This window comes from Typopeltis vanoorti, chromosome 24 (assembly GCF_054136105.1).
Source record: "Typopeltis vanoorti isolate ZY-2024b chromosome 24, IOZ_Tvanoo_1.0, whole genome shotgun sequence".
Classification (NCBI taxonomy): Eukaryota; Metazoa; Arthropoda; class Arachnida; order Uropygi; family Thelyphonidae; genus Typopeltis; species Typopeltis vanoorti.
In genome coordinates this window covers 16,650,540-16,663,682 of record NC_143572.1, presented here as the reverse complement: position 1 = coordinate 16,663,682, position 13,143 = coordinate 16,650,540, and the positions used below count along the sequence as shown (strand labels likewise).

At 35.1% G+C, this 13,143-nt stretch overlaps 1 protein-coding gene across 2 annotated transcripts in view; it reads left to right on the top strand.

The window, feature by feature from the left end:
- Positions 1 to 13,143, top strand: part of LOC150092957 (cartilage oligomeric matrix protein-like) — a 92,423-nt gene that overhangs the window by 75,630 nt on the left and 3,650 nt on the right. For both annotated transcript variants that reach the window (XM_090413404.1, XM_090413405.1), the window contains exons 20-24: positions 511 to 559; positions 722 to 809; positions 4,569 to 4,752; positions 4,959 to 5,056; positions 12,596 to 12,735. In XM_090413404.1, coding sequence (XP_090269530.1) covers positions 511 to 559; positions 722 to 809; positions 4,569 to 4,752; positions 4,959 to 5,056; positions 12,596 to 12,735 — 559 coding nt within the window. The remainder of the gene's footprint in view (positions 1 to 510; positions 560 to 721; positions 810 to 4,568; positions 4,753 to 4,958; positions 5,057 to 12,595; positions 12,736 to 13,143) is intronic.

The window sequence follows — 13,143 nt, the reverse complement described above, 5'->3', positions numbered from 1 at the left end:
TGCAGTTGCTTTTCACAGCTAAAAACATCGCCGAACAAGAGAAAGTTAATGCATTCGTGGAATTCTAAAAAGAGGGTAAAGCACGCTTAGAAATTTCAGTTTCATTCTTCATCGTATCGGGCTCTGTAAAGAATGTTTTTCATCTCTTTACGTGTAGTTTAATTTTATTATTTTTTTTAGCAAATCAAAGCAGCGAAATAGCTTTCATAATCTCGCTGCAAATACGAGAATTTGTTCGCGAATGAACTTCTAAGTTTTGTATTCAACGAACGTAGTTTCTTATGTTTACTCCACCATACAATATTTCCACACTGGCCTTTAGCTCATAAACATTTTTGATGTATAATTTACGATACTGTGAAGATTTCTTATCAAATAGTCTCTAGCACGTTTGCTATGCCACCCATATGTTAAAGAATTTTTAAGTTTAGTAATAAAATTAATGGATATAAAATCTCCTCTTTATCTCTCTCAGTTATTGATCGATTACACGAATTCTTTATGTTTCAGGGCGCCGAAATTGTCCAAACAATGAACAGCGATCCAGGACTTGCTGTTGGTATGTATTATCTTCTCATTAAAACAATGATTCAGTCTGAGTATTGCTTTTTTAGTTATCTAAATCAACTAATTTGTCTCCTTATAATTCGTATATGTGTACAAATGAACTCTACAATTGTCAAATATTTTCTTAACGAGATGGCTTGTTTTTATTTCTCAGGTTTCCAAGCTTTTGTTGGAGTGGACTTTGAAGGAACTTTCTTCGTAGATACCGAGATTGACGATGACTACGTCGGATTTGTGTTCAGGTGGGTATCAGTTGTGACCCACGTGTACATTGACATCTTAGCGCGATATGATTTTTCAGTTTGCCAGAAATACAGCTGCTAGTAATCTAGTCAGAGTGGGGTTGCGATCAACGGATAGTGTGATACTTAAGATAATTTTTCCATAAAAGATATATGAAACCAACTTAACCAATTAATGACAATTAGACAAAATGTGTGATTAGTCCAAATGAAGCTGCGAGGCACAAATAATGAGTAATAAAAATCAACCATCGTAAGCAACATTCAGGAGTAATTTATTGATGTGATTAGCATATGACAGTCCATAGAACGGATGATGAGAGCAACTGTCGTGAAGAAATGGAGACACTTATGCGCGCATGAACCCTATTAAAAGTACTTCCGCGTATGCAAGTACAAGGAAGTACTTTTAGCTTATCAGCTCTAAAACTATTTTAGAAATGATACCAATAAAAGCAAGAAATAATATCCGAAGACCACGTGATTCGCCGCTGTTTTCTCACATTAGTTATGGGAGGAAAATATTAGGAAAAGCGAACGCTTACTCGGGAAAAAAAGAGAATCATTCAACGAATATTTTAATAGGCTTGCCATTGTCCAAAAAAAAAAAAAAAAGACCAACCTAAAAAATACCTGTACGAGAGTAGTATTAAAAGTTCTCGGCCTAACAATGACAAAACGAATTTATAATTTCAAAATTATTTTTATTTTCAACATAATCTCCCTTAAGACTAATACATTTATTTCAGAGCCATTATCCCGTCCCTGTAGTGACTCTCAGTAAGATCTGCAAAATACCCCTCTACAGCTGCAATCACCTTTTGATTCGAAGAAAAACGCTGACCAGCGAGGAAGTGTTTTCATTTTGGGAAGAGATAGAAGTCAGAGGGAGTCAAATCTGGGGAAGAGGGTGGATGTTCCAACAATTCATAGTGCAGATCCCTTAATTTTCCCATTGCCAAAACACTATTGTTGGCAGGTGCATTGTCCTGATGAAAGATTATTTTTTCTTCTGCAAACCGGGTCTTTTCTCACGAATTTTTTCGTCTAGTCTGGTTAAAAGATCAGAATAATATTCCCCAGTTATTATTTTACCCTGTCAAGATAATTAATAAACAAAATTCCTTTAGCATCCCAAAACACCGATGCCATTACCTTTCCTGCTGATGGAACTGACTTTGTCTTCTGTGGTGCTGAACAACCGGATTCTGTCCACCTGTTTTGACTGCTGTTTGAATTCTGGTGTGTAATGGTGAATCCAAGTCTCATCCATAGTAATAAATGGATGCACAAAATCTGTTTTATTCTTGTTAAAATGCTCCAAGCACTGTTCAGAGATTTTCATGCGAGTTCATATTTGATCTGCTGTGAGCAAGGGCAGCACCCATCTTGCGCAAAACGTTTTCATTTGCAATTCTTCATGCAAAACGTTTACTACACGTTCTTTTGAAATGCCTATAGTCTCATCAACCGGCTTCTGTCCACTATTTTGACTGCTGTTTGGATTCAGGTGTTTAAGGGTAATAAATCGACCCACAAGATCAGTTTTATTCTTGTTAAAACGCTCTAAGCACTGTTCAGAGATTTTCATGCGAGCGCGTTTTTCATCTGCCGCGGCACCCATCTTGCGCAAAGCATTTTCATATGCAATTCGTCATGAAAATATATCCTACACGTTATTTTTTAAATGCCTACAGTCTCAGCAATTTCAAAGGTGAAATTGCTGAGATTTCAAATATGGTATTGAAATTGAGATATGGTATTGAGATTCCAATACCATATCGTGCACTTGATCAATGATTTCTGGTGTTGTTACACTTTTTTGGACGTCCTTCACGTGGATCATCTTCAAGGCTGGTTTGGCCATGTTTAAACTCAGAAGCCCAATTTCTTAATTGTCGAAAACGAAGCAGAAGAGTGCCCATAAACTTTTATGAACTTCGTATGAATTTCTTTTGGCGTTAAACCTTCTTTTACAAACAATTTTATTACCGCACGATACTCAATTTTATCCATTTCAAGGGATACAGACAACACTTTTGCCTCGGACAGCTGTGTAAAACAAATTACTTGATAGAATGACGCAATTTCACATGTGCTTATGACAGGTGTACCAACTTAGAAAAAAAACTTGCCGATAGTGTTGGCATGTGTGGTCGAGGCTTTATTAGACTGTTGGATTTATTAGACACCGAGCAGAAATCCCGAATTACGGGAGCTTCTATTTGGTAGTTATGCCTTTGGTGCGTGAACTAACGTCTGAGTGTCTTAAAATTAATTAAGTAAATAAGGCTATGTGACGCATGTATCTGGTAATTATTGTTTTAGCCGATTTGCTTGTATTGTGGCATGAAAATCATTCCCACCTCAGTATGAGGCCGGACAACCCACCTTCACATGAAAAGTCCTCAAAATGGTTCTCTTATCATTTTATGAAACAAATATAAACCAAAATCAGTCAAGTGACATTGTTATTATTCCCCTATTGGGTATATGAGATTAGCAGAGATTCACGTTAACAACAAAATATTTATCAATTTATTCCAACAAAATAAATGCGTGATCGATTTACGTTCTAAAGGAACGATATATTTACATGGAACCGATGAAAAATTAACTGCAGTGGAAGATTTTCATGTTATGAGTGATTCAACACCTAACAAGAATAATTATAAATCTGTTGACTGCTAAATCCCAGTATTTGCAACTTAATAAAATAGCACAAAGCCTGTAGCTCAACATCAATAATATTCTGTCACTAACTGGTTAAAAATTCAAGAAAAATAAATAAGGAAGATCCCAAGTTTTATACGAAGAGCCATTCGTTATCATACATGGTTATTTCTCGGAGATAATTAGAAAAGTCACTGTTAAGGGATAATATATATATCAACTTAATTAGCTTTTTTAAAAAAAAATTCGGGTGGACTATATATTATCTAACGACAGTACGCTCTAGTAGAACTTGGCATTTACAAAGATGTAACCCAAGCTTGGTGAGGCACGTGACAGATCATCATACCAGTGCAGGGACATTGTTATGGACAAACAAAGTGTCTAAATCATGGCACTGTATGCATCTTGCACCATCACATTGCATTCCAACTTATTTATAATTGGAATGCGATGGTGCAAGTTGCACACAGTGCATTGATTTTGACACTTTGTTTATAAGAAAGTGCGTGGTTTAATAGAGGTTGGTGGGGAATTTTAATTTAGGAAAACAGGCAAACTAGCAAACTGCACATTACCCGACAAAAAATACTGACTTCATATTCGCAGATATTTCGATCACACTTCTAACCACCAACTCATCCCAACCCAACCAAGTTCTAACACACACACACACACACACACACAGAGATTTTATCTTTGTAATATTTCGTTTATTTGCACTAAAAGAGACCTTCATTATTCCTATTATCTTCCCGATCTTCTATACTTGTGTTGGTGAGTATGGGGTATTGTAATTATTTTTATTAACTTTCCAATAAAGATATTATTAAAATTAAAATGTAAACATTTTTAATCGTCTAAATGTTTAATAAGTATTATGTTTTGGTTTGTATTAGAATTTTACTTTAATATAAAATTTTTATTTTACTACCCTTAAAAAATGTTTGCTAAAAACTCCGAAATTAGATCTGAATTTTTGAAACCAATCACATTTGGCAGATTTTGTGTATGTATGCGATTGATCGTAATAATTTTTTTCATTGCTCTTTTATACATTTTTAATACTTAACATTGCCTTTTCAGCTACCAAGATAACTCCAATTTCTATACGGTAATGTGGAAAAAGAAAACTCAGACCTACTGGCAAGCAACTCCTTTCCGAGCTGTGGCCGAACCCGGAATTCAATTGAAACTGGTTACCTCATCCACCGGTCCGGGTCAGATGATGCGGAACGCCCTATGGCACACTGGGGATACGGCAAACCAGGTGAGTTTGCGATCACTTCCAGATTATGTTGCCAAAGTTGGTGCATTTGTTTCTTAAAAGTCATCTCTTTTTTATGCAAAGAAATATTTAATTCTAAATGATATCAATATAAACGATTATAACCCGTCTTTCCAATTTAAATGTATAGATGTGCTAAGGTTTCCCATAATGCTACTCTAGGTAATAGCAGTCCTATTTCTCGGCAGGTAACTTTGCTGTGGAGAGATCCTAGGAATGCAGGATGGAAAGAGAAAGTAGCTTATCGATGGTTACTGCTTCATAGACCTCTCATAGGCCTTATCAGGTAAATAAATAATCGGTCAGTTAGTGTGTGATCATTTTTTAATGAGTAGTTATTTGCATATGGTTTGTTCGCTGTAATATACATATAATGTTGCTCCTATTCCTAACTACTCTATTCATCCTCTCACTCTCTCGCTCTCTCACTCACGCGCGCGCGCACACACACACACACACACAAACTCCAGAGTTAATTAGCAATGCAAGCAAACCGTATTTTCTTGTAGCCAGTTTTTTTGAACAGTCAACTCCATTGTGATTTCTATCTAATGGTGTGTTAACATGACGACATTTTTGGCCATCGACTGGGCACGTACCTTCTTTCTTAGATTTTCATTCTTTTTCATTATTTATCGTTATGAAAACTGCCAGATAAGTCTCGTGTGTATAAGGGTGGTTAGGAATAGCAGCAGAAAACTTGTGCAAAGTCCCTAGTGACTGACACTACTGCATCGAGTTCAATGAACTCATCAGGAAACAAGCGCTATGTAAATTGCGTTAAGCGGATTTTTTTTTTTTTTCCTAACCGTTGCTCCTTAAGGGGAAAAAAGTATTTTCTGAGTAAACAAGAAATTATTCATGCTGTCTTTCACAGATGCCAACGGCATCTTCGTTAAACATTTGTTTGTTGTCATTTGTTGCGTTTCGTTGATGTACAATAGACGCTTCACGCCCTCTTTTCTAACACCCACATCGTTTCTTACTTCTACTCACTCGCGTCTATACGGTTGATAGGTTTATGTAAGTTGTTCGAGGATCTTTTGGGAGGAAAAATTAAAAGAAACACAAAAACACGTTTAGACAGCTGTATTCAAGCACCTTCTTCTCAGACAACAATTGCAAAGACAATATAGCAAAATAGTGTTTACACGTCCTTCGTCTAGCACTGGCATTCAAAATTACTGCAAAACATACTCCAATTGCATAAACAGCGATATTTTGGTTGTCATAGAATACCAAAACATCGCATTTTTTAGCTCTTATTAACTGCATGATTGTGAAGATCTTAAGACACGGAAATAAGGTACTTTCTTAACTGTAATTCTCAACATATGGAGTCCAAACAATATTTGATCTTGGAGTAGAATGAGTGATAGTAATTTGCTGATAATGCCTTAAGAAGGTTAGCAAAATGCAGGGAAGAAACATCCATAAAAATGAATTTATAGAATCACTTGGTATTGCTTTGTGTATACCTTGTACAAGTATTCCTGCTCTTACCCAAAAAGTATCTTCAAATAAATTTGTTTTTTTTTTACAGGGTCGCCTTTTAGAGTATAGTCCCAGTTTTTTTTTTAAATAAAACATAAGAAAATTGTCATAGTATAAAATAATAATAATAATAATAATAATAATAGCTTTCATTCTCCATTACTGTTTTAACAATGCGACACAAGTGCCCTCTATCGATAACTTTTTACATCTGACAAGTAACACTGTTTGCAAAATAAATAAATAAAAATCAAAAAATAATAATAAAATTAAATTAAAAGATAATAAAATAAAAACTTCTATTTCCGAACAAAAATCTCGAAGCTTAATGTTAATGAAAAATTACATCGTACGTAAAGCCTCGTTTCATCCACTTAGTTCCAGACTCATCAGCGAACTTTTTCTATAACATTGTCAGTACACAAAATATTTGAAAGCTATAAAAATCGTACCCAACATACAAAAAGAAGAAGCTGTTTGCATAAGAGACAACATTTTTTGTCTGAAATTAGGAAACTTTCATGTCTCCTGCTGGTGTATGTGGGACCCGATGCATTATGTATTTATGGCGTACACACACCACGCAATGAGTTTCAAGAATTTGTGAGCAAGCACGTAGCAAGTGAATATCGTAAAATTTCGTGCTTGCGAACACCACAGTGCTGTCTAAATCTCATCGAAAGTGCTCTGTAGTTTTCCTAGTGAAACATTAATGGCCGTTTCAGATAACAGAAGTTTCTCCAGAGAGTCAACTGTAAAGTGACGATCGTTTTAAAATCCACGTCTGTAGCTCTCGGCGGAGTCTTGAGTAAGAAATGAAGACCGTTTGTTCTTATTATTTTTACTGAATATTTATTACATTGGCAAGTTTATTCGATCATCAGGCCCTGCAGAAAAGGTTCTCTTTCCCCCCCCCCCTCCCTCCCTGCGTCTGCACAAAGAAAGAGTTCGATAGAAACGCGAATTCCATACGCTCCATCGCATAATTTAAATCTATGGCCTAAGGGGGTTGAAGACAAATGAATCCTATGGAATGTGAAATTTGATAGGCATTGTTAGAGATGGAAACAGAGAGTAAGTGAGTCTGCAAGCAAGATTTGTCCGCAGAGACAGACAAGAGTACAATAATTTTGTATCTAATGGGAAACTGCTATTATTAGCCGGAATGGGGAAGCATTAGTGACTGAAACAAGAAGAAATGGAGGGGGGGGGATCTGAACACAAGATAATGGGCAAGCTTTTAGGCTTTAGACATTATAGTCGTTCTTTCCGCTCGTATGTATACAGAGTCCAAGTCAACATCGAATAGCTGAACAATTTCGCGATGACTGAAGCCAGGGGATGCTACTTGATTGTAAAATGAATGATGGCGATTTGTTTCACTTTTTTTTTTCTTCATTTTTTTTATAATGGCAAAGTGAGTACTGTAGAAAATTACACTGAAATGGTATTTCCTGACACTGTCATGTTTTTCTTATAAATAGATGTTTTAGCAAATTCTCGTGCCTCTGACTTTTTTTCAGTTCACGACATTGTTTTTATTTAGTGATTTATTTTTGGAAATTCGGATATTAATACAGATTTTTATTACCTTTTTTTTCAAATGCTACTATCTATGAAGTGGAGAGGTTCGATTTTTCCAGCTTTGGCATTACAAAATTGATCTGGTGGGGTGGGACTATTGTTTTATTGTTTTATTTTATTCACATAATTGATACACAGTCAAAACAAGATATCGTATAAATAAAAATTTCACTGATGATACAGAACAATTCAGTTTCCACCCAAGAATCTGAGAATAGTCCGTCAGGTAGCGTCGTAAAATATGTACTGTTTCAAGTAATGCTGTTTTTTGTAGGTCATATGGGGTCACTTCGTTAATGTTTAATTGCTGTAAATAGTTGCATAGCGTCTTTGAAGTTGCACCAAGTGCATCGATAACTATCGGGGTGACTTTGGTGTGTTTAAGCCACAGTCGGCCAACGTCGATATTTAGTAATTTTTTCCAGTTCTTTGTTGTTAATGTTGTTATCGCCGGGTACAGCGATATCCATAATCCAAACTTGTCGATGTTCGATAATTATGATGTTTTAAATTGTGTTTCAAATGCTGATCAGTTTGTATTCTAAAGTCCCAGAGAAATTTTGCTGTTTCGTTTTCCAATACTGTCTCTATTTTATGCTGCCACCAGTTATCAGAAGGAAAATACATGAAAATGAATTATTTTGGCCACTTGATCATGGCGGTATTTGTAGTCAGTTTGAGCTATCTTGCTGCAGACATGATTAGATGTTCTACAGTCTCATCTTTCTGATCGCATAATCTGCATTTGCTGTTATTATTATTGATGTTCAAACTTTTGTTTTCGTTGCATTAGTTTATAATGTCTGTTTTTGAGTTGCTGGAGTAAATCCTTCTGTTTCTTTTTTAATATATCATATTGTAGCCATTGCCACGTCTTGTTCACGTCAATTCTGTCCTCAGTATCTCGAAGAAATTGGTAATGCAAAGGTTTATTTTTCCAGCGCACATATCAGTTATTTTGTTGTTCCTTTTTATAATCGATTTTTTTTTCCTGTTGCTTTTAGAAGGCCCTCTTGTGTAATTGCTCGAAGCATTGGCTCAGAGCTATTGTCGATGTAACTTTTTAAAGCAATTTCTTCTTCTTCCACAGTCTATCTCACTTGCAGCAGACCCCGTCCACCTATTCTCCTCGGTAGGTACAACCGGTCAACATCTCTTCGTCGAAGTAATACATGATGCATAGTTATTAATTTTCTAGTTTTGCAGTCCAGTTTATCCAAGTTTTCTTTTGTCCAATCTATTATGCCAGCTGTGTATCGGATCATTGGTATAGCCCAAGAATTCATTGCTCTAATTGCGTTTAATCCATTTAATTTTGTTCAGAATATTTCTAACTCTTTTGATATATTCTGATTGCCTAATATTCCTAGGCATTTATAGTGTTCGTCAGCTGAAATTGATTTTATATATTTCTCTTGATCAAAATTAAAATTGCTAGTGTTATTAATTTTTCCTCATTTAATAGATAAAATTGCGCATTTATCTAAACCAAATTCTATTTTGATGTCCTGACTAAAAATACAAACTGTGTTCAGTAAAGAGCCAATTTGATGGGCCTATTTTTCATATAACTTCAAGTCATCCATATACAACAGATGGGAAATTTTAAAATTACATTTAAGAATTTCATATCCTAGTTTTGTTTTCTTCAGAATCATAGACAAAGGTATCAAAGAAATGTTGAAGAGCAATGGTGCTCTTCAACATTTGGAGCAATCACCAAATTCCAAGTTTTAATCCTGATATCCATAAATCGTTCGTTATTCACTACTAAAGTTGTTTTCCATGATTTCATAGCAGAAGCCAGAAAGGAACGAATGTTTTTGCTAATTCCAAATATTTGTAGTGATTTTAGGATCCAGAAGTGTGGGAGGGAATCGAATGCTTTCTATAGTCTACCCATGCCATGTTTACGTTAATTTTTCGTCTTTTTGAGTTTTTGAGAATCATTTTATTAATAAGGATCTGGTCTTTTGTTCCTCTAGATTTTTGAAAATTGCCTTTTTGTTCAATCGGATGATCTGATTATCTGATAAGTACTGGTGTGTGGAATTTGCTATGATTGCAGTGAACAGCTTAAGCATAGTTGGTAGGCATGTTATTGGATGATAGTTACTTGGGTCTGCACCCTTATCTTTCGTGAGGAGAAAAGTGCGCCCAGATAACATCCAGTCTTCCACTAAGCCTAACTGCAACAAATAATTAAATTGTTTTGCCATTCGATCATGTAGACTGGTTAGATGCTCTAACCAAAATCCATGTAGTTCGTCTTTGCCAGGTGCACTCCAGTTTTTTAATTTTCTAGCTTGAGCACTGACCATTTCTTTAGTGATCATGACATTTTGCATTTGTTTTTGTTTCATTTTTGATTCTACTTCCTTAATCCATGAGGCATCTTTATTATGTTCAATAGGATTATCCCAAATTGACTTCCACAATTTGAGTTTTGTTTCTTCTTTTTCTAGTGAATGATTGTTTGCATTTGTATTTCTCTGGGGGAGACTGAAAAAACTGACGTTTGTTCTGTCAAAATTGCATATTTTGTACATATTGGCTTATTCTTGCTTCATGTCTCTTAATTTTCTGTACAGTCACTGTAATTCTTTGTTTTAGCTCTTCGGTAACTTTGGCCAAATTACGTGTTATCCGTTTATTTTTATGTTATTGTTTTTCAGCAGTCTCTCTTTAAAACTCTTTAAGTTGCTGAGATCAGCTCGAAGTTTGTTGACTTTTCGTTCTAACAGGATTTTCCATGGTGCAGATTGTTTCATCCTCGGCTTTTGCTCTTGCGTTTTGCAACCAAGCTTCACTGTAATGATATAGGCTGTGCTGTATAGGAGCTGATTTGTTTCGTTTATACTGTTGGTTGTGATGGTTTCAATTACAGCATTTGCGTCTAAGAGAAGCTTTTTAACTTAGATTTATGTAACGCTTTTAATAGTGGTAGTCTTCTACGGTCATTTATGGAGTTCATATGTTCCAATATCCCTGACTTCATTTTACACTGCCCTTCTGTCAAAACATTCTGAGGTATGTCGTCAGCTTGATGCTTACTGAGTTGAATTCCAAAGTTTGATATAGCTACCTCCTGATGATTTGCTGTTACTAGAGTTGGTGGTTTATTACATAACTCTTGCAGCTCAAGTTCAGTAAATATTTTGTTACGGAAAATGAAATTCTTTTGGTCCATAAGTCTTTGTTCTGTTATTGCAAATTCTGGGAATTTTTGTTTCCAAAGTAAATGCATACGCTTTCTAAAACCTCGTTTTTCTGGTATTGATATGTAAAAACATTTCATAACTTCTCTGTTTTCTTCTACAATCCATTATTATTATTATTAATTATTATTATTATTATTATTATTAAGTAAATTTTATGAAAGTACGTTTTCGAAAACTGACGAACTGTGAATGTAACGTTTCTTTTTCTACCATTAATTCTCTTCTCTAGGGTATTTATTTTATTTTCTAGTGTGTATGGAAATAAGAATCTTAGAAGGATCTATGCTGATAACGCAGAACTAGAAGCAAACTGCCGTTTGATAAATTCTGGAGTTATCTTGAGGAAGGCTAAGTCATGAGTCTCAAGAACCTTACGAGAACCATCCTCACCCACATGCCACTTGAATTTATTAATGTCACACATGTTACTTTCAGTTATCACTAATCAATTATCCATTCTCGTTCCGGCAATTTCTTCTGCAATAACTCCCTTCCTTTTCGATCGCACACACGTAGGAAACGTGTTTGAAAGAAAGAAAGACAGAAAGAAATAGACTGGAGACCTCTGATATAAGAGTTATGTAAAATCAATAGACAGATTTACTGATTAACTTTAATAATGAGATGAATAGTTGGAATATTCAAAATATTTGCAAAAATGTTTGTTATCATTTCATTCATTAGTGGGAACCTTCGAAATAAATACCTACCACAGGGGGCGCCACGTATGTAAGAACTGATAGTCAACAATCATCTGGTTTTTCGCATTATGAATATTCATAGGGTCAGAGTTAGGTTTCAACGTCTTATTTTCAGCAGAAAGCTTTTTAAAGTAAAATTTTATCTGCGTCTTTTTCCCTGTTTCGCTGATTTACATAAGAAATTTTCAATGCTTAGTTTCATTTTCAAGGAGACAGAACACAAAACCTTCAATCCCATCCAATTGAATGTCAAATCAGGCGCCTTTTAACTTCATAACCCCCCCCCCCTCAGGTGATGTTTTAAATGATTTGGCTTGACTGATATGTAAACAATAAAAGAATATCGTTGTTCTCTTGTGCCTTACTAGAAATCGTCCGCCATCTTTATTCCGTAAATTTGGTCTAAAATCACATAATTCAACTTAGTTGGAATAACAATCCAAAAACAACTTCAGTAATAAAAAAAAAAAAAACAGCGTATTTTTGGATTCTTATTCCAACGAAGTTGAATTATCTGATTTTAGACCAAATTGACACATTTCTTTGAAAAAAATTAACAATAAATTTGTGCAGTTTTTAACATCCATTCATAGGGACTTATTTTTGACGTATTCTTATGAAGTATTACTAGAATCCGTTTGAAAAAACACCATTTGAACGAACGACGTATTTTTCTTAATGATACTTACTGGAGTTCACCATGACAACTTTAAGATTGTGTATAGCATTCATAACTGCACATAAAACTACTTGAACATAATTACGTTGCCCTTTCCAGAAGCTATTCTGTTGTGCTAACCGAAAACGTTTTCTTCATATTTTCAGACTTCGAATTTTCGAGGGAGAAAAGATGGTAGCAGATTCTGGCAATGTGTTTGATAGCAGATTGAAAGGCGGACGCCTTGGAGTGTTCTGCTTCTCACAAGAAGCTATCATCTGGTCTGATCTTGTCTACAGGTGTAACGGTAAGTAGTTTAAGTGTTTCACTTTACCAACTCTTCTTCCAGTCCATACGTATGCTATTCCTCCGCTGTAGTTGGATGGGTTTATTCAACTATTAATAATAACACTTGTCCTAACCTAAAACCTATCTGAAACTGCTCTTAGTTGTTTAATTATGATAAATGACGCCAATGAGTAAAAAGATTGCAAAGTATACTTTTTTATCATTGCCTTCCGTCATTTTCATACTGTTTTAAACTTCTTTTCTGATATTTATTACTTGGGACTACGTAAATGAACAACACTTGAAACGCCGTGTATGTTAATCATAAAATTCCCAGTAAGATTAAAGATAATTTTGCATTTCTGTGATCTCCGGCAGGAAATTCATAAGTCTCTTATGTGTTCTGCTTTGAATAAACAAACAGTTC